This window comes from Carlito syrichta, unplaced genomic scaffold, assembly GCF_000164805.1.
Source record: "Carlito syrichta isolate Samal-C Ts95f unplaced genomic scaffold, Tarsius_syrichta-2.0.1 Scaffold315407, whole genome shotgun sequence".
NCBI classification, from domain to species: Eukaryota; Metazoa; Chordata; class Mammalia; order Primates; family Tarsiidae; genus Carlito; species Carlito syrichta.
The window spans coordinates 1,029,876-1,052,523 of record NW_007259503.1 but is presented as its reverse complement, the minus strand read 5'-3'; the positions used below and the strand labels follow the sequence as shown (position 1 = coordinate 1,052,523).

Below are 22,648 nucleotides of genomic sequence, written 5' to 3'. Positions count from 1 at the left end.
CTCAAGTCTAGGGTCTGCTCTCCGCAGCCCCGCTCGCAGGTCCGGGTCCCACCCCCGCAAGACCCCGCCTCCTGACCCTATTTCTTGCCCCGACCCTATTTCTCCACAGACTTCTTCGAGGGATTTGCAGCACCTCCAGCCCGGCCTGCGAAGAGAAACAAAACACCTGAGCGCCTCTCACGGCCACTTGGCCTTTTACCCGGACAAGGACAACCGTCTCCAGCAAAGCTTCTTGTCCTCCCGATAGGTGACTCTTCCTAAGTCAATTCTGAATTCCCTCAAAGATTTCTGGAAGCTGCGCTAGGTTTTGAAACTGGTAAAGCAGAAACAGTCGTTTGTAGAGAGGTGCTTCTGCCCTGGGACGGGGCTTCGAATCTTTTCTGTGATCTGCTCTGGGTCGTCTCCCGGAAGGTCCCATTTCCCCTACACCCAGCTTGTCTTTTTTTTTTTTTTAAGTCAGAGTCTCATCCTGCCTCCTAGGCTGGAGTGCAGTGGCACGATCAGGGCTCACTGCAGCCTCGACCTCTTGGGCTCAGGCAATTCTTCAGCCTCAGCCTCCCCCAGTAGCTGGGACCATAGGCGCATGCCCCCGCGCCTGGCTAATTTCTTAAAATTTTTTGTGGAGACGAGGTCTTGTTAAGTTGCCCAGGCTGGTCTTGAACTCCTGGGCTCAAGCAACCCTCCTGCCTTGGCCTCTGAAAGTGCTGGTATTACAGGCATGCTACCGTGCCCAGCCTGTGCTCATCTTTTGTGTATTTCTCACACATACTTTGAGCTGAATTGCATGTGAAACATTTAATAATGCAATCACTTAAGGAGCTTCTGGACATTCGGGAAGAAGTTAGAGTATCTTTCAGACTGTTTAGGGTTACTCTTCAAAAGGAAATAAAAAATGAAAAGGCTTTGTGTACTGCTCAGTACTATTACTTTTAATTTAAAATTATTTTTTCCTAGTTCCAGGTAGAGCAGTTTCTTAGTAACTGATTACTGCATGAAAAGTATATATTAGTATATTTTTCTGACTGAATTCAGTGGGAGGGCTAAGAATCAGTTCTGTAAGCACAACCCTGAGCGTAGAGAGCACAGTGAAGGAAGGGAGAACTGAATGCTCCTTACTTAACTTAAGGCTTCCAAGAGCAAAGCCCAAAGGGAACTGTCAGAATCATGCACAGTTCTAGGCTTAAGCATGAAGAAATGTTTTGTGAACTACCCTATCTACCAATGAAAACCTATCAGAGCAAAAAGCTAGTCTACCCTTACAGCTGGCCCACCCTTAGAGCTTGGCGTGGGTCATTTCTCCTTCCATAATGTCAGTTGATGAGCTGGATAACATCAACCTGAGGCGTCAGAGAACTCTTTTCCAAGTAATGTTGGAATGTGCTTTGCAGTGCTTCCACCTGTCTGTTCAGCTTGGTCTACCAGTGCTGCACAGGTATCTCTGAAAGACAGGTATATTGAAGACAGCTACGCTTAGGCTTCTTTTTTTTCAACAAGCACAGGTCCTTAACCCAACTTTCTTTTCTTTCAATTCTCACCCCTCAATCACATACCTCACCATTTCCTTACCTACCACAAGACCACCTTCCCCTGTGCACTGAGGGCCCTTAAACCTCTTTTTTTTTCTTTAAGTTGGAGTCTCACTCCGTCACCCAGGTTGGAGTGCAGTGGCACGCTCATGCCAACCCAACGTCGACCTGCTGGGCTCAGGCGATCCTTCCACCTCAGTCTTCCAAGTAGCCAGAACTACAGGTGCGTGCTACCACACCCGGCTAATTTTTTTATTATAGAGATAAGGTGTCTCCAAATTGCCCAGGCTGTTCTCAAACCTGTGGGCTCGGACAATCCCCTCACCTCGGCCTCCCAAAGTGCTGGGATTACAGGCCTGAGCCACCGTGCCCGGCCCCCTTCAACCTCTTTAAGGTGCCCAGCGTCCACTCCCCAGACACACCTTCCCTTACAAAACTGATGTACTTTATAAAAATGCAGTGTAGGCAATGGTGCCAAAGGAAAAGACAAGACATAAAGCCCTAAGAGACGGATGTATTCATGAAAGTTTGGTTTCACTAAAGATCAAGCTTCTCGACAGATAAAAGACTAAGTTTACCACTAAATTCCTCCAACACTTGTAATTTTATTTCAAAATATAAATATTTTACATTTGCAAAGAAGTTACATCATAGGTTGTCAATGCAAGTTAAAGCTAAGAAACAGCATGTGAGAATAAATAATATTTATTGTAGCATCTGAATAATCTTTTTTTCTTTTCAAGCCATCTCTCCTTTGCCTGAAAATGCAGAGATACATTTTTGAAGAGCTGCATAAACAATTACAACTATATATCCAATCCTGGTTCAAAATCAAATAGTATATGAAATACACTCCAGTCACCTAAATAAGTGGCACTGCAAAGGACAAAGAAGGGTTTTCTTTAGGATAACTACAATGAGAGTTACATCTTCTGAGTCACTGTAATAAAGATGAAATGGTACTTGATAATAAACCAAAACTATTAAGATTTGCTTCCAGACTTTTCATTGGAAAATATAAAGGTAGAGGAAAAGAAAGAAACCAGCTATGGAGTAAAGAACTCTGGACTTGGAGTCAGAAGTTCTGCAACTGAATTCTGGCTCCATTATTTTGTGGTATAAACTTAGGGGAAAAATCACCAAAAACCTTTCAGAACCTCCAATGCCTCACCTATACAATGAGGATAATACTGCCTATCTTACAGGACTGTTACAAAACATGTCTGAAAACTATAAAATGCTATACAAAAGCATTATTAAAATGTAATATCATTGTCACCACTGTATTTGCACATTAACTGATCCTTGAAAAACTTGCAAAATTAAGCACAAATACTGATTTTACACACCATAGGTGGAAAAGAATCTCTATACCTTAAGTATAGCTCTAAATGGAAAAATCCTTTCTAGTATCTCACTAAACTTCAAAACTTATTACAAATTACATGGTACCACAGTAATAGATTTGCCAGTATTTCCATTTCTATTAGGGATGTCTTCTAAAAGAACTGTGAACTCAATTGAGAGTCATATTTCCCAAAGGACCCTCAGAGTCCTTTGAGTCCTATGAGATGCTCTGAAAAACAGAGGAGGAGGCACAGTCTAAGGTCAAACAGTCTTTGTGTCCTCTTATAAATTCACAATGTGTAATAGCATGTTAAAAACTCTTGGAAGTCTTATGGAAAGGAAACAAACTCAGCATTCTTCAATTTTAATTGGCCATGGAATCCCCTCCCCCAACACACTTTTTTTCCTCTTACAATATCTATTAACATCTCTTGGAACTACTACTATAAAGAACATATTTTGCCAAAAGCTGCTCAACCATGAGGAAAAGGAAAGAGAAGCAGAACAATGGAGTGAGAGAAAAAAGAACTCTATTTTACTTTTATGTCTGTTACTAACTAGTTGTATATGTGTGTCAGACAAGCCACTTAAATCTATGAATTTGTTTCTCTACAAAATGGTAGGATCATTTAACCTAATCATTATAAGGCCCATTCTAGAACAGAATTTTTATAACTAGTAGAAAGAGTATGACTAGTTCTTTCTAGTAGACAGAAAGAACATCTTGTCTTATAATTTTCTTGGCTTCAAATATCATGTGTATTTTTTGCAGCTTCTGAATAATCAATAAGCTAATACAATGAATACATTTTGATGATAAAATGTTTAAAGACTAAAAATTAGTTTTAAAAAAAAGTGCCTGTCTTTAGCTAGAACTAGCTTTTGGAAATGTGTTGCCAGAAGTTAACTTCCACTGTGAAATGTACCCTCAAAGTCCTACTGTAATACACTTGTAAGGATATTGGAAGACCCCTCAGAGGAGAATGCAAAATCAAGGCTAGAGTATGGGAAGTCCTTAGGGATTTTTCCTATAAACCCTGAGGTTGAAAGCTCTAGATAGCTCACCTAAATTACTTTGCTCTAATCTAACCACTCATGGCCTGAATTTAAGTATTTTTAGTCCAGTAGTGACACAGTAGTGACAATACTGGGGTGCTAATATAAGTAAAATGGGAACTAGAGGTACAGGAAGTCCTGATAGGTCACAATGGTTCATGTTAAGACCAAGGATAGCTGGAAGACCTCTACAAAACACTTAGTAGCCCTTTAACTGGAATAAGCAGTTACCATTTCCAAACATTACAGAGTTTGTTTCAATACAGAGTCTCCACGTTACACATCTTGGGTATCTATCTTTCCACTGATACAGGTCAAACCACACTAGTCTCTGAAGTCAAGGGAAAACTCTGCCAGTTAACCACCTATCACAGAAGAGGGTGTTAGGAAACCTTGACATTTTAATAATAACTAGGACTGGCACGTACCTTTAAGCCCAAAACTTTGAGAGGCAAGGGCAAGAGAACTGCCTGAACCCAGGGATTTAAGACTAAGCTGGACAACTTTGCAAGACTTTGTATCTATAATAAATGTTTAAAAAATTAGCCAGGTATGGTGGCGTGAGCCTATAGTTCCAGATACTTGGAAGGCTAAGGTGGAAGGATCGCCTGAGCCTAGCAGGTGAAGGCAGCAATGTCTGTGAGCATGCCATTTGCACTCCAGCCCGGACAACAGAGAAGACTCCAAAACTCAAGAAACAAAATACAAAAGAAAAAACAACACACAAAACAAAACCTTCTCGCTGTATCTGAGGAAGCATGTTGGGATGTTTCTCTCTGGTTCTGAGGGTTCTAAGACCTGCCCAGCTAGTGGACTTTCCTAGTCCTTACACTGTCACTGTAGCAATGAGGCAGTTCCAGCTTCATGATCAGGACTGTGTAACACTCTGGGGTACCTCTGCTACTGATAGTTCAGGGTGATATTATATCACTGCTACTAATTTTGGTAGCTTGAAACTATTTTCTTAGTGCCCTCTAAGTACCTGGTAATCATACTAATTATCCCAGCAATGGCCAAACATTAGCTCAAGTGTAGTTTTTTTGCACTATCACTTTATACAACTAAAACATTTTGTATTCATACAGTAACTCATTGTGTATAACATTTGCCTCTTAGGAATATGTGCCAATTACAGCTATAAATTCGCCAGTATATAATTAAGAAAAACAAACCTGATTTCTTTATTTAACCTTTTAATGTAAAAAGTTTAAATTCAGTATTCCACATGATCTGGCTAAGATATAAGGAACAAGAGGCCTTCTTATGAGTGATCTCCTACAGCACCCTGTACAATCCTTGGCATGGAGCCTAAAGTTTAGCAAACTTTCAATAACTGTTTTATCAAATGAATGGCTAAATAACAGACTAAAGAATGACTTGGTGACCAAATCTTAGTGGAATAGCAATAATTGCTGAAGGATTCATAATAGAAGTAAGAGATATGCATGTAGTCTACTACATAAAAACAGTCATCTTTTTCTAGATGAGGTTTTTCTTAAGTAGTATAAGAATAACTTTCAACTAATTATCATGAAGTTCTTAGTGAGATGTTTTAGAAAAAATTATTTCTAACTTTAAATATTTTCCAAAAATGAAATCTTCGACTCTTTTGAGCCCTCTTCTCCTCCATGTTCCTTTGGAAGCAGAGGAAGGGCCTGATGATTGTTTAAAAAGTAGAAAGGGCATAGCTAAGAGCTAGGTTCCAGTCCCAGTCCTGTCATATACTATAGGGAAAGTCTTCATTTATAACAAACGGAAAGCAATACCTATTCTATTTTACAACATTGGGAAAATAGCATAAAATGTTAGAAGAAACACTCCATAGCATAGCAGAGTTTGCAGACTGTGGAGTCAAAGATCTGAGGCCAAATCTTACTAAACATTATGACTTTGGGTTGGTTACTTTTCTGAATCTTAGCTTCCCCATAGGTGTAAAACTTTTGTAAAATAATATAAAGTTGTATGAAAGCTGATGTGAAGTGGTTGTGAATATGTGCAAAAGGACTTTGGAAAATGTAAAGCACTATGCTGGCTATTGTGAAATCTGAGTTATTTTAAAAGTTGCAATTCAATTCAACAGGCATTCATTTAGAGTCATATGTGCAAGGCACTGTGCTAAGGGATGGAAAAAACTTCTATAAAAATATGAAAGTTTGCTAATAACTAATTGGCAGAGTCCAAATAATGAAACAGGAATAAATTTAACAAATCAGAGTACTGCTGCACCTGAGATTTTTCACTTAAAACATTTGGAAAGAAAAAACTTAAAAGATAGCATGGATTTTATCATATTGTTACCACTCACAGCAGCTTAATAAGTATTTTACTTCAATGTGGTCAGCTAAGTTTCAAAATTTTGGCAACAGACTAATGGAGTTGGAGACAGAAGGAAGGGAAGTAGAGTTTCAGCCTCCCTGGGTCTCCTATGGTTGCAACACACAAATGATCATCAAACAAACCCAGGCTACCCTGGCACTCAGGATTTAGTTTTTCTTAAAGAGGGATGATAACTGTGCGAAGATTCATTTTTCCTGTTCATACAACTACACACAAAAATGAAAGCCCTGTTCATTGAAAAGTGACTGTCTTAGAAAAGTTTAAGAATAGATCTCTTAAAGCAGGAGAAAACTACACTGTGTCTTTTTTTAACAGCAGGTAGTTTACAGTTCTTAAAATAACTTTATAAATACCTGTTTAATAATATAGATAACTAAAGTGGGAAAATTTCAAGCCATGGTACCAGTGTATAAACCGAAACTTTTCAAACCATCAGCATCTAAGTGAGCAAACCACAGTTCTGAACTCTCAAGCTGTGTTTTTAAATGCAGAGCAGCTCACTGCAAGTTCTTTCTTGTCTGGACATTTCGTATGTAAGGCCAGAAGGCTTTTGCTTCTCTCCTGGTCGCTGCTTGCTAGGCACAGCTGAAAGGGCAGAAGGCCACAGCTGAGCCGAACTCACTGTCAAGGTTGAACTTCCTAGAAGAATCACTGCAGTGGAAACCATGTCAGTCTGTTGAAGATTTCAGATCTTCAGAAATGTCACGGAAACTCCTAAAAGAAGAAAAGATAGAATAATTAGCTAATTACCATAACAGCATCTTATTTTTGTAGTCTTTGAGAGCCCTGACAAGATTATATAGTTGCTATTTTTTCTTAAGATTTTCACTGAGTATTGTTTCAAAGTCTGCTAGTTGTCACTCATTCTTTAGTAACAAGAACGTCAGTTTTTTGCTAGATCCATCATCTCCCATCTAAAAAACTATTTCCCCAGACTCCCTATAAACTACATAGGACCAGGTGACTAAGTTTTGGTTAATGAGATATAAGTGGAAGTGTTGTGAAATTTCTGGGCAGTTCCTTAAAAGAGAAGGACAATCTTCTTCAGTTCTTCTATCTTGATACTGGCCAGAAAGTGGATATGATATTAAAGAGAAAAAAAACTAAGAAAAGGATCAAAGACTAAATGCCAAGTGGGTACATTTTATAACAAACAGGAAGCCAGATCCAACAAGAGCATCGAAGCTCTTGGGATGTAGTTCATAACAGGGGAAATGGGGTAGGTCTTTTCATCAAGTGACCTTGTGTTGTATGTTTCTGACCACATCAGACAAGTTAAGGGAATACTGGTAATAGGCAGGTAATATCTGGGCTGGATGGAGGTGATCTGCTGCATATACAAAGTGCCTGTCTCAAGACTGCTGTAGTTAGCCTGCCTTTGCAACATAATTTAATGCCTGAGCTGGGAAGAGTACCTTGCAAAGTTTACATCTATACTGGCAGCCAGATGTCTAGGTCAGAATTTATCAATGAACGTGAGCCTAAGCACCCATCTTAGACAAAAAGGCCTCAAAGCAAGGCTAGTAGTCCATCAGGATGCAGAGAGGCTGGACCCAGATGTATGTGAAACAAGTGAGAAATAAATTTCTAGTTCATTTAAGTCACTGCTCTTGTGAATTCTGTTGATGGTGGATTTTTGTTTTTTGATTAAATATAGCCTAACCTATATTAAATGATACAGATATAATGTCGTTTATTACCATCCTTTTAGATAGAAGTTATATTGCTCCTTTACACCAATACCACAAATGAGGAATACAGAAAAATGTTTGACTTTACAATGCTTGCATCTTTCAAAACACCTTTAGGTTATATTAACTTTTAGCCACATCACTACACTATGTTGTTGCTTCTTTTTTTTTTTTTTTTTTTTTTGAGTTGGAGTCTCACTCGGTCGCCCAGACTGGAGTGCAGTGGCCGCTCCCGGCCACCGCAGCCTCGACCTATCACGCCTGGCTGATTTTTTGATTTATTGTAGAGATGAGGTCTCGCTGCCCAGGTGGGTCTCGAACCCACGGGCTCTGGCAATCCACTCACCTCAGCCTCCCAAAGGCACGGGATTACAGGCTGAGCCACCGAGCCCGGCTTGTTGTTGCTTCTTAGATTTTTTTTTTTATAATAGCCAAATAAGGCTAATTCTATTTTCAAACCAATAACCAACTATTTGTTATTATAAACAAATTACTCAACTTTTTCATTTGAAATAGAGCTAAAATAGAATATAAGGTACATGTTACAAAACTTCAGGGAACAGCTCACAGTAGTAGAAACAAAAAAATGGCAAAAGCTTTCATTAAGTACACTCACCTAAAACTCACAAAGCAAAAAGTCTGAACCTTAAATGTAATTCCACAATCATGCCCCCTTGCTTACTCCTTTTGTCTTCTTTCAGTTCATATAAACATTTAGGAGGCTTAGACAGACAGGGTAGAGATAAATTAAAGGCTAACCTTTTAGTACACAATGTAGAAAGTACTTCAGAGAAGCAAAGGTAAAATTTCATGAAAAAGAAATTACATCCAAGGATATTCAGTTATCTCAAGGCTCTTTTAAAAATGGTGCCCTAAGCCTCTTGTACCTAGTACAGCTCTATTTTCAAAGGAACAACTTTGAGAAATAGGTAGGCCTCCTGGCTATGGCTCCTAAGGTTTTTAAAGGACATGTGTGTGTGGCATGTCTAAATCAATCATTTTGTTTTGTTTAAAGTCAGAGCCTCACTCTGTTGTCCAGGCTAGAGTGCAGTGGTATAATCACAATTCAACACAGCTTCAACCTCTTGGACTCAGGCCATCCTTCCACCTCGCCTCATCCTCCTGTGTAGCTGGATTATATGCCCAAGCCACCACAACTGGCTAATTTTCTGATCGTTTAAAGAGACAAGGTCTTACTATGTTGCCCAGGCTGGTTTCAAACTCCTGGGTTCAAACAATCCTCCCACCTCGGTCTCCCAAAGTGCTAGGATTACAGACATGAGTCACCATGACCAGTCTTGTTTTGTTTTGAGAGAGTCTCACTCTATTATCCAGGCTGGAGTGTAGTGATGCAATCAAAATTCACTGCAGCCTCGACCTTTAGGACTCAAGTGATCCTCCCACCTTAGCCTCTCAAGTAGTCAGGACTACTTAGCCACTATGACTGGTTAAATTTTTCTTCTTTTGTAGAAACGAGATCTCACTATGTTGATTGGGTTGGTCGTTAACTCCTAGGCTTGAGCAATCCTCCCAAAGTACTGGGATTATAGGCACGAGCCAAGGAGTCCTGCCTAAACTAACCAGTTTACTGACAAGTCTAAGAATTAGAATGCATTTTGTTTCCTTAAATATCTGTATGTTCTGAAAAACATCCAAAATGAAAATTTGTATATGCACATGTATGTTTATATGCATTAATATCTATCTACCCCAAAAATCAGCGTTTCTCAGTCAGAGCACTATTGATATTTTGTGCATTATAAGATGTTTAGCAGCACCCTGGCCTCTAGCCAACTAGAGTGATAATCAAAATGGCTCCAGACATGTCCAAAAAAGACATCATCTGCCACTTCCGTATGAACCCTTGCTCTACATGTCTATTTTTTATAATTTCACTCAAGTTTTTGTTTTTACATTTGCTAAATGCCAAGCTGGCTATACAATATGAATTTCAGGTACCGCTGAATTCTGGAAAGTCCTGGAAAACCTTTGCAACCAATAGTCCAAAACTGGTTATTATCTACAAAGCATTTTCTAAAACCTACAAGTTTCCTTGACATCTTTCCAAATTTCTAAGATACCTGCAAGTATGAATCTATAACTGTTCATTTCCTCGAAATTATGAATGAAAATTTCTGCATCTAGGAAAAAAGAATGCATGAAATAAGATTAAGACTGTGGTTAATCTAGTGACTGCTTTCTGTTGACAAATAAGCTTAGCTGTAACTTTGAAATTTATACCTACTATTTAATTTTGCCTACAGGCCAATAAAGCCTCCAAAAGGACTTAGAAGAAAAACAAAGTAACACAAACTCTTGATGAAATACTATTAGTAACTCTCAGTTACTAGGAGTATTTCATCTCAATGTTATCTCTAGATATGTAGGGCATTATGCTGAGTGTGTGTGTGTGTGTGTGTATGTGTGTGTGCGCGCGTAACCCTACTGAAGTAACACTTATCTTGAACAAACCTCTAATTATCTGGAAGAAAACAAAATTTGTAACCTAGAGATACAAAAATGATTTGTTTCTGGCTTATTTAGGAGGCATAGCTCTAACTAATGAGCAAGGGTCATAGAATTATAACTCTCTGGATTAGGGAGACAAAACTTTGCACTGACACTATTCTGAAAATGTTTTATGTCCTACTCTAAACCAGCTAAACAGAATGTTCTTTCCCAAGCTATATTATATGGGATTATCATGTAGAATTTCTCATATAAGAATGAGCAATGCAGAATGGGACCATGTGTGACTGGGGTCTAGAGAACTGTTGTTAACATTTTATACCACCTTTCAGAGCAATTAAAATTATACACTATAGTTTCTCACTAGTATTTGCTCCTTGAAATGGTTCAGGATCTGCTTATCCCAAAGTTTCAATGTAACCTTTACATATTCATTTTACTCCCTCACTTATTCCCTCTGCAAATGTTTGTATCTTTCCGTAACTTACGACTTGTTGACTCCTAGCTATCCAGAGATACAGAATAAATTTTGGGTGCCTTAAAATAAAAAGTTTTAACTGACTACTTTTATCTACTTAACTGACTCTGCGGGCTGAATGTGTATTTCCTACACCTGCACACAGGTATAAATCTTTGTGAGAGGGCACATGCCAACACTATTAAGCATATTCCCTCTCTTTTAACAAATTTGAAATGGGTTTCTATGTCCTATTCTCTTTTCTCAACCTCAAGGTTACATTGAAAATTCTTTTCTAATCTCATCTGATTTTTGTTTCACTAACCTATTAACACCAAATCTTCACTGAGCATGTTCTATGCCCAAAATGTCATGCTAGGAATGGTAAGACAGTGGTAAACAAGTTATACATAGTTTCCACCTTGACAAAGCTTACCAACTACTAGTGGGAAACACAATGAATTAAATACATTTATAAAAGATGTATTTTCCAATAATAGAAGTGCAAGATGCTACATATCAAAGGACTTCTTACCTAGTTCAAGGATTTCCAGTAATGGTTCTCAGAAAAAGAGCACTTTGAGTACAGACTGCAGTACAGGACTTGGCTAGAAAGCGGTGGTATTCTTTACAGAAGGCACAACACAAACAAAGATTACAGTGACTTCAGGGAACTAAAACAAGTTCGATATGACTGGAAAATAAAATGCAAGGCAAGTAGCATAGACATGAATCCCAAGAAGTAGACCGAGAGAAGGCAAGAGAAGTCTGATGGGTCAATTAATGTTTCAATGTTATCTTGAAGGCCAGGGAAAGCCACTGTGGGAATTTTAAGTAGTAGAGCAACATAATATGTATGCTTCCTCTAAAAATTAGAGAAGCTGCACTTTGGAGAATAGACTGGAGGGAAGAAGGACTAGAGGCAAGAAGAAATTCATCTTCCATATCACCCAGCAATCCGCCTACTAGGAATATACCTGGAGAAACTCAAATTATTCTACAAAAAAAGACACCTGTACGGGCATGTTTATTGCAGCATTATTCACAATAGCAAAAACAAGAACCAATTGTGCTGCCCATTGAAACTGGACTGGATAAAAAAAAAAAATGTGGTACGTATACATGATGGAATATTACATAGCCATAAAGAAGGACAAACATATGGACTTCACAGCAACTTAGATGGATTTAGAGCCTATAATACTCAGTGATCTAGCACAGAAACAAAGAACAGAGTACCACATGTTCTCACTCATAAGCAGACCCTGAACATTTACCATAATACTATAAGAAAGGGATTGACAGTAGCAGGTACTGCCAGGGTGGGGGAAACACAACATCAATAAGGGTACCCGATCTCAAATCAGGCAAAATGGGGACCAAAGGAAGGCCCAAACTTTACCTGTATGATGTCCATTTGTATACCTAATCCCGAATTGTACCCATCTTTAAAATAAAATATGAAAAAAAAGAAAAGAAAAGAAGGAAGACTGGTGAGTGGGAAAGGAGAAAAATAGATGGAAATATACATTGTAAAGCAAGTACAGTAAAATGTTAATTCTAGAATGTAAGTGGAAGGTCAATTATGAACATTCATTCAGCTTTGCTGTATGTATGGGCATTTTCACAATAAAATGGTGTGAGGTAAAACAAAACAAAACAAAAGAAATCCCAGTGGTGGGTCATACTCATGGGAATAAAGAGAGCAAACTGATTCAAGGAATTTTCAAGTAAGAATGAGTCAAGTAAAGTCCCTTCCCAACTCCAGTTTGCTCTCTTTATTTCATTATTCTAAACTGGAATGACAGGCAATATACTCCAACTGAAATTCTTTTTTTTTTTGAGTTGGAGTCTCACTCTGTCGCCCAGACTGGAGTGCAGTGGCCGCCCCCGGCCACTGCAGCCTCAACCTACTGGGCTCCGGCGATCCTTCCACCTCAGCCTTCCGAGTAGCCGGAATTATAGGCATGCACTACCATGACCAGCTGATTTTTTGATTTATTGTAGAGATGAGGTCTTGCCAAGTTGCCCAGGCAGGTCTCAAACCCGCGGGTTCAGGCAATCCACTCACCTCAGCCTCCCAAAGCACGGGACTACAGGTTGAGCCACCGAGCCTGGCTCCAACTGAAATTCTTAAGGTTAACATAAAGGTTTACAGGAGTGGGATTTTGGGGGGGGAGAACATCTCCATATCTCACTCTGCAAAGACAAAAAGGAAAAAGAAAGTCTTGCTCTATAAAGTAGGACATGCTATCCTTTAATTACCAAATAATTTCATTTATAAAACGATACTTTTGACTGAACTTTGGGCATTTAATTACAAAAGATACAGGTTAAGACAACTCTTACAAAAACAGCAATGTGTGACTAATAACTCCTCCCTAGAGAAGGGTAAAGCTGAGTTCCTAAAGCACCACATTCCAGTCGTCACCTGTGACACTATGAGGGGGCAAAGGGAAAACTTTAATATGGAGAATAACACCCCTGGAGAGTTTTAGGGAAGTGCTTCTACCTTCTTACAGGCTTTTCTGAGTTTTAATTCAGAGACTAATGCTCAGTTTTCAGTAGAAGTGAAATAAGTATACCAAACCAAGTCTGATTATCCTGCCCCCAAATCAAGAAATTATGCACGATTAACAGGATTGTTTTTGCCCTTCCCTATGCTCCTTTCCCTAAACAGCCCCAGTGAATAGAGATCAGAGGAAGTAAAAGGTTCTGACTATTGAATTGAGGCCAAAATAAGTGGGAGTCCAATGTTATACTGTATTCACTACATTCATCACCATCAAAATACTTCACTCACCACTATCAACAGTGAGTAGCAGAGAAAGGTCTTCTGACAATTTTTCCTTAGGTGGATGGTTGATTATTCATCTGTCTGAAGATGGACAGTAGGACATAGAAACAGCCTAGAGCAAGTGTCTTCTCAGTCAGTGTGCAACTAAGAGGTATATCCACTTAATAAAATGCAACCATTCGTCTTCTGTTGTCACACTGTAACAACATAAGAGTTCCTAAAATAAGCCAGGTCCTTTCAGAGTTCATGGCTCTGTAGACACTAATCCCTAACAGCCCATTCATTCTTCAGCTAGAAGTGAGCACATTCTGAATACAAAATGCTGTTGACAGATGTTGTGGATACACTAGTAACTAAAATAGATAAGGCTCCTACAGTAACAGCAACTACAGTCAAGTGGGAAAAGAAAAGACAAATAATCAAGCATACAAATGAAAACTGTACTACAAAGGAAAAGTACAAGGTGCACTCTATAAAAGCACTCAACTAGCAGAAAGGATGTAACCTCATCTTGGGAACAGGGAGAACTTCTCTGATGAACTGACATTTGAGTTGAGATCTGAAGAATGATTAGAAGTTCATTAAGAAGGAAAGATGGGGATTTGTCCAGCTAAAGAGAGCAGCAGGCAAGGCCCAGAGTCTGAATGGCAACTGCTGTTATCTGAGGCCTTGATGGAAAGTCAGTGTGGCTGCAGCTTGGACAGCAAAGGGGGAAATGCTGAAGGACTGGTGAGGAAGGCACAGGATAGATCACACAGGGCCACAACAAAGGCTTTGATCTTTCTCCTAAAACCGATGAGAAACCATTTGTGGTAAGAGTATCACAATCAGATATGCTTGTGCTTTGAAAAGACCACATTTGCTGTGGTATGGAGAATAGAGTAGAGAACAGTAAGAGCAGAAGAAGAGAAACAAGCTAGGAGACTAACATGGCTGAGGCAGTCCCACGATAAATGCCAAGAACCCAGCTCAGACCAGGGGGTGACACTGGAGATTAAGAGGCAAGGGAAATTTGGGGTAAAACTGAAAGGACTTGGTAAGGATGGTGAATGGTGACACAGGAAGTAATGAAGACAGCAACACCAGAGCATGTATAAGTGGAAGGTGACAGTTACCAAGCTAAGAAACAGGGAAGAATTGTTTTTTCCGGGGTCCAGAGTGTTTAGGGAAGAAAAGGGCAGAGGAGGAGTACTTGATGAAACACACCAGTTCATGTGCTTATTAGCCATGTGACTGTAGACAAGTTAACCTTTTTATGTCTTGATTTCCTCATCCATAAGACATGGGAAACAATAGTTCCTAACCTCATATAAAAACACTGAACAGATTAAATAAAATGTCACATATAAAGTTCTTATTACAGGATTTGGCACATAGTACATCCCAATGAATATTAGCCTGGGTTGTGTTTGTTACTAGTTAAGAGGTCATTTAAACTTCCCATTAAAGAATGACACATTGGCCGGGTGTGGTGGCTCATGCCTGTAATCTAGCACTTTGGGAGGCCAAGGCAAGAGGACTGCCTAAGCCCAGGATTCAAGATCAGCCTGGGCAAATTGGCAAGATCGCATCTCTACAATAAATTTAAAAATTAGCTGGGCATGGTGGTACACACATGTAGTCCCAGCTACTCGGGAGGCTGGGGCAAGAAAATCGCTTGAGACCAGAAGGCCAAAGTTGCGAGGCAAGTGAAACCCTATCTCAAAAAAAAAAGCGAGGCTCGGTGGCTCAGCCTGTAATCCCATGCTTGGGGAGGCTGAGGTGAGTGGATTGCCTGAGCCTGTGGGTTCGAGACCCGCCTGGGCAACTTGGCGAGACCTCATCTCTACAATAAATCAAAAAATCAGCCGGGCGTGGTAGCGCATGCCTGTAATTCCGGCTACTCAGAAGGCTGAGGTGGAAGGATCACCGGAGCCCAGCAGGTCGAGGCTAGGCAACAGAGTGAGACTCTAGTCTGGGCAACAGAGTGAGACTCCAACTAAAAAAAAAAAAAAAAGTAAAAAGCAGATGGACTACTATGACACAGCATATCCTAAAAAGTTGAATTCTAAACCAGTAGTAGGAAAAAGCCAAGAAACAATCTGATTTATTCAGTAAAACTCCTCATAAGGTCCAGGAATTGGTGACATCAAGTAACTTTGGATGTCAAGTTGAAGGTGGGGCTTAACACAGAAAGACTGCTTTACAGTCTGCTTAAAGAGCAGTAAGATAACACCCTTTCAATATCCTCATCCCACCTCCACCCAGCCAAGTAGCTGCCCCTTCCCTCTCCCTTCCTTGGCAGAAAACTAGAGCTTTTTTTTCCCCCTGGAGAAGGTAAAACAAAGAATCCCTGCACTAGGGCACAGCAGGCAGAGATGAGGGTGGGGATCCACACTGACACTGGGAGATTAAGTGAATGTTTACATCTTGAATGATGTCCAGCCTTTTTCCTCGTTCTGGCTTCCAGGATGCTGGCAGTCAGGCTTCCAGCCTCTAGCCAGGAGATCAGAAGACCTTTCTTTGGGGAATTTACCAGCCCAAAAAAAGGGACCAAAATGACATCAAGGATTGCACAAGGCAACGGCCCTGCCAGATATAATATGGTAACACACATGATAACCCACCTACTGCCTCTGAGTGTCTCTCTCTTAATATGAAACAACAGTCAAAAGTCTTCAATACCTGATATTGTGATATTATTGATACAGGTTAGTGTCCCTTATCAGAAAAGCTTGGGACTCAGAAGTGTTTCAAATTTTTTTCAGATTTTGGAATATTTGCATTATACTTGCCAGTTAAACACCCCAAATCTGAGAATCTGAAATCCAAAATGCTCCAATGAGCACTTCCTTTGAGCATCATGTTGGCACTTAAAAGTTCCTGATTTTGGAGCATCTCAGATTTAGAATGCTCGACCTGTATGGCAAAGTTGAAGGGATTTTACAAGTGCAATGACTGTCTTGAATCAGTTGACTTTAAAGTAATCAATGCACTTTGTCTGAGCTGCTAACGTGTATAATCTGCTATATAACATAGAAAATACAAAATTGGCTGGATACAGTGGCTCAGGCCTATCATCCCAGCACTTTGGGAGGCTGAGGCAGAATTACATGAGCTCAGTAGTTCAAGACCAGCCTGGGCAACATAGTGAGACCTTATCTCTACAAAAAAAACAAAACAAAAAAAATTAGCCGGGTGTGGTAGTTTAAGCTCAGGAAGTTGAGGCTATGTAGCCATGACTGTGCCACTGAACTCCAACCTGAGCAACAAAGTGAGACCTTGACTCAAAAAAAAAAAAATAGAAACCTGAAAGTTAAAAAGGTACATTTTACTCTCAGAAATAAATACCTCAATAAACCAGACTGAAAAAAAATACGACACCAGAAATGAAAACATCTATAGTAAGGTTACAAGATAATGTTGAAGAAATCACCCAGAAAATAAAGCTAAAAAGAAATAGAAAAATAGCACAAAGATTTTTTTAAAATAAAATAACCAGTCTACAAGGGTTAGTATCAAAATAAAATACATCAAAACAAAAAATATAGATAAAACAAACAAAAAGATCATACAGGTCTTCAAACAGTGAAATTAACAAGAATCAGGAAACAAAATTGCTTCAGGCTTTTAACAACTACCCAGAAGCTAGAAAACAATAAAGAAATAAAGAAACTTAAAAGAAAAAAAATTCAAACATATAATTCTCCATGCAGGCCAGCTATCGATTATGACATTAGGAAACGCCTTTTAAGACATGCACTGTTCCCCAAAATTTGTCTCCTATGCATTTTTTCCCCAAAAATCTAGAAGCGGATGTGCTCCACCAAAAGGGAGTAAATCAAGAAAGAAAATGATATAGGGTACAAGAAATAAAAGTTCCAATACAGAAAAAAATTTAAGGAATCCCCAGAGTGGTAGCTGAACAGCAGACAGAAAGGATAGCACTCCCCTGGAGCTAACCAGAGGACCCCAGGAGAGGCCTCTTTAGGAAGATAAAACTTAGAGCATGCCTGATGCATTGAACATACCAAGCAGAGGGGTGAACACCCGGAGCAAAGCCTGAAGTGGTATTAGTTATAAATACACAGAAAACAAAGCAAATTAACAACGAGCATCTTTATTAACCCAAGAGAAAGCAAAAAGTGGGGTAGGGGTAAAGAAATACAGACAGAATACATGAGAAGGATCAACTATAAATATAGTTTGCAGTCATAAAAATAGAAAAACTGAATCTGGATCTAACCAATATCTCAATTTGTTTTGGGAAAATGGGTAATGAAAGCTAATTTCGCGGGGTTCGGTGGCTGAGCCTGTAATCCCGCGCCTTTGGGAGGCTGAGGTGAGTGGATTGCCTGAGCCTGCGGGTTCGAGACCCGCCTGGGCGGCGAGACCTCATCTCTACAATAAATCAAAATATCAGCCAGGCATGGTAGCGCATGCCTGTAATTCTGGCTACAAGGAAGGCTGAGGCAGAAGGATCGCCAGAGCCCAGCAGGGGAGGCTGCGGTGGCGGGGAGCGGCCACTGCACTCCAGTCTGGGCGACCGAGTGAGACTCCAACTCAAAAAAAGGAAGCTAATTTCTCACCTTCCAAGTGGGAAGTCAATAGACAATGCCCATACATGACCAAAATCCAGAAATAAGCAGGGTATTTCAAGAAATGGAGGTAAACAGCAAAATAATTAGGGTCAAAAAGTGGTTCCTCTCAGAGGGAAAAAAAGAAAGAACAGGGAGAAGGCAAAGGCCTTACTGTTCACTATAACTATAACCTTTGTAGAAATTTGACTCTGTAAACTACATGCATGAAAAACTTAGAAGGAAACGGTAAAAGCTATATAGATCCTTACATTATCTTCTTTAACCACCTATGATGATAAGCACTTGATAAGGATCATCTACTTTCAGAAGGGGAAAAGGTGGAAATGAGGCCTTTTGCAGCTAGAAAAGTTAATGTTAAATTTCTTTTGTTCACCTTGAAACCTCATTCTTGTCTTAACTTAAAATCATTAAAAGTTTTTCCCCAAAATAACAGCAAAATATTGATGGATCAAATTTTCTCTTTTCTTCGTGTTTGGAGAGCCCATGGAATAGAGTATCAAGTTAGCAAGTCCTCTCTACAGCTTTTGAGATCTATTGCCTTCTCAGGGACCAAAGGATCTGCCTTTAAAAGGCAAAGACAGAAAAGGATATCATAGTGTCACCACCTCCAAAATGGTAAGGACTTTGTCTAAACCATGTAAGTACCTTTCCTTTTATTCTTTTATTTATTCTTTTGGATTTTTTTTTTTTTAGTTGGGGGTCTCACTCTGTCACTCAGGACAGAGTGCAGTGGCATGATCACAGCTCATCCTGGGCTCAGGTGATCCTTCCCACTAAACCTCCCCAGTAGCTGGGGACTACAGGCACACACCACCACACCCAACTATTTTTTTTTTTTTTTAAATAGAGACGAGGTCTCACTATATTGCTCAGGCCAGTCTCAGACTCCTGGGCTCAGCAATCCCCCTGCCTTGGCCTCCCAAAGTGATGGAATTACAGGCATGAATCACCATACCTGGACTTCTTTTGGAAGAATTTGATTTTTCCCTGTCATCAAGTAAGAATCATGCATTGGCTAAAATGGCCCTCTAACTCAGAGATTCTGCTTGTTCTGAATTAAAGGACCATATTTCTCTTCACAAAATATAACATTTAAAACAAATAAGCAGAGTCATGTTGTTAAAGAATTTTACATAAAACTATAAAATATAGCCGGGCTCAGTGGCTCAGCCTGTAATCCCGCGTCTTGGGAGGCTGAGGTAAGTGGATTGCCTGAGCCCATGGGTTTGAGACCCGCCTGGGTAGCAAGACCTCATCTCTACAATAAATCAAAAAAAAGTCAGCCGGGCGTGGTAGCGCATGCCTGTAATTCCAGCTACTCGGAAGGCTGAGGCGGAAGGATCGCCGGAGCCCAGCAGGTCGAGGCTGCGGTGACCGGGAGTGGCCACTGCACTCCAGTCTGGGCGACAGAGTGAGACTCCAACTCAAAAAAAAAAACAAACAAAAAAAAACTATAAAATATTTCCATTAAATACATAGAATGAATTTTTCAATGATTCCTCACTTACATTAGAATATCCAATTGGTGGGAAAGCCAGTGTTTTCCAATTGAAGATACTCAACAATACACTACAGTCTATAGTAAGTTAAAATCCTTTATTCTGAAACTGTCATTACTTTTCTACTGTTAAAATGTAATTTCTGGTATACCACATAGAAAATTATTCTGTAAGTATCTACTAAAGTTAAATCATATGTATAACCCCAGACATCCCACTTCTAGTTATACAAACAGCTGACATAAGTACTATGCACATGTCCACCAAAAGACATGCATAAGAATGTTCATAACACTAGAATCATAACAGCCATAAACTAGAAACTACCCAAATATCTATGAATACTATAAGGACTAAATAAGACTACAGTATATTCATGCACTGAAAGATTAGACAACAATGGAAAAAGAATACAACATGAATGAATCACCTAGATGTAATGTTGAGCAAAAGAGGTCTGACTCAAAAGTACTTACTATATGATTCTATTTTATATGAAGTTCAAAAACAGGCAAAATTGATCTAAAGTCAAAATATTAGCAGGCAGAGGAGGAGTATGGCTGAGAGGAAATAGGGGAAGCCTTCTAGAATAATAAAACTATTCTATACCTTGATATGGATGTGGTTACCTGAGTATTAAACATGGGGAAAAAAATGAACTTGTCTATTTAAGCTGTACATTTAACTATATATAAGTTATGCCCAAATAAAAAAGTTTTTAAAAATTATGCGACAATCAGGAAAATTTTGTAAACATTGTAATTTATTTTAGGAAATATTGATGTTAGCAGATGACAGCAATTATTTTAATATCTATATCAGCAAAATAACAAGTTGCAGCTCTATATTGGTGTCCTCAAATAACTTTTTCAACTTTTTATTTTAAAAATATATCAGCCAGGCCAAGTGTGGTGGCTCAAGTCTGTAATCCCAGCACTTTGGGAGGCCGAGGTGAGAGGATTGCCTGAGTCCAGGCATTCGAGACCAGCCTGGGCAACTTGGTGAGACCTCATCTCTACAATAAATCAAAAAATTAGCTGGGCGTGGTGGCACACGCCTATAGTTCCAGCCACTTGGAAGGCTGGGGCAGAAGAATCACCTGAGCCCAGCAGGTTGAGGCTTGGGTGGTCGTGAGCGTGCCACTGCACTCCAGCCTGGGAGATGGAATGAGACTCCAACTCAAAAAAAAAAAAAAAAAAAAAAAAAAAAAAAAGCATAAGCCTACAGGAAAATGTTAACACCAGTACAATTAACAACCATATACCCTTCATCTAGATTCACCAATCGTTCACATTTTGCTACAGTCACTTCCTCTCTAACGATTTGAAAATAATTTGCAGATATCATGGCATGCCATCCCTAAAGGGTATTCTCCCACATAACCAAAATATCATTATCAAGCTCAAGAAATTTAACATTGATATATTATTATTTAACGTATGAACCATACTCAAATTTCCCTAGTTGTTCCAGAAATGCTCTTTATACATTCATCCCATCCTCAATCCAAAAATGTATCACAAATTCATGTACAGCATTTAGTCGTCTTATTTCTTGAGTTTCCTTCAATCTAGTTATACCAAGTCCCACAACCCCTTTAAAATTGTTAACTTATTTTTGGCCTTTCATGACATTAACAATTCTGATCCAATACAGGTTTTGCATTTCCCTGGTATATAAAACCCCAAGTCTGCAAATGATTTGTATTTGCTTAGTGACTTCTACAATCCTTGTCATAGCAACAGTACTCAAATACCTTTATCCTGACAAGTCGGAAAGAAATTATTTATATTGATAAACTGTTTAAACAAGCCTTATGATTATTCTGCTTTAACTCACCGCTGAGTCTGAGGAGGCCATGGAGTCTGATTTGGTGTGGGCACTGAATTCGTGGGACTCACCAGCATTGCACTATAGATATTAGAAGCAACCACAAGTATACAGAGAAGTATGGGCCCAATGATTGCTCCTTCCAGGCCAAGGTAATAGGCTCCACCAGCCACTGCCAAGCCTGTTAGGTAAGGATGACCACCTCTGGAATAAAGAGCACACCAATTAGTTCATGACTTTTAATATATAAACTGAAGTAAATCTGAAATACTTTTTTTATTCTTTGAGACAGGGACTCGGTCTTTTCACCCAAGCTGGAGTACAGTGGTGTGATCTTGGCTCACTGCAGCTTCAGCCTCCTGGGCTTGAGTGATCCTCCCATCTCAGCCTCCCACAGAGCTGGGACTACAAGTATGCTTCACCACTCAGTTAATTTTTTGATTTTTTTTTTTTAGAGATAAGGTCTCATTATGATGCCTAGGATAGTCTCAAATTCCTGGGCTCAAGTGATCCTCCTGCCTCAACCTTCCAAAGTGCTGGGATTAAAGGCATGAGCCATTCTGCCCAGCCTTGAAATATATTTGTAACACAATGTTCACCCTTTAATACATGCTTTATTATCAGTTTTCTTTAGATCACCTAAAAGTCGATAATGAACATTGACTATAATACTGAAACGCAAGGACTTTCTTGCCTATGTACCAATGTGTGACATCTGCCTCTTTTAATAGCTCCAGCAACAGAAAGAATACAGTAAGCACTGTTAACACATATTTTGTACCCATTACAGACAGCTGCCTAAGATGGGTTAATGTTGACTTAGGATTGGTTATAAAAGTCACCTGTTAAGTTTACTTCCATCAAGGATAACTAAATGGGCACAATTTAGCATGCAATTTAGTTAATTATGCTTTTTATAAGACAACAACAATAGCATCCCTGTTACTCATAGGTTGCACTTTTGGCAACCTTCTAATGTACTGTTTTTAACACAAGTAGGGAGAAAATCCTCATAAAGAAAATATCTGTTACAAAGTCCAAGATTTTTTTCCCCACAGG

At 39.4% G+C, this 22,648-nt stretch overlaps 1 protein-coding gene across 4 annotated transcripts in view; it reads right to left on the bottom strand.

Annotated features, from left to right (window-relative positions):
• Positions 1-22,648, bottom strand: part of TMEM245 (transmembrane protein 245) — a 133,018-nt gene that overhangs the window by 18,970 nt on the left and 91,400 nt on the right. For 2 of the 4 annotated variants that reach the window (XM_008072773.2, XM_008072775.2), the window contains 2 exons: positions 21,599-21,793; positions 6,573-6,980 (listed from right to left, as the gene is read on the bottom strand). In XM_008072773.2, the coding sequence (XP_008070964.1) occupies positions 6,935-6,980; positions 21,599-21,793 (241 nt within the window). In that variant the 3' untranslated portion in view covers positions 6,573-6,934. Of the gene's footprint in view, positions 1-5,947; positions 6,981-21,598; positions 21,794-22,648 lie in introns of those variants that run through there. The other 2 variants (XM_008072774.2, XM_021706310.1) reach the window with 2 other exon arrangements.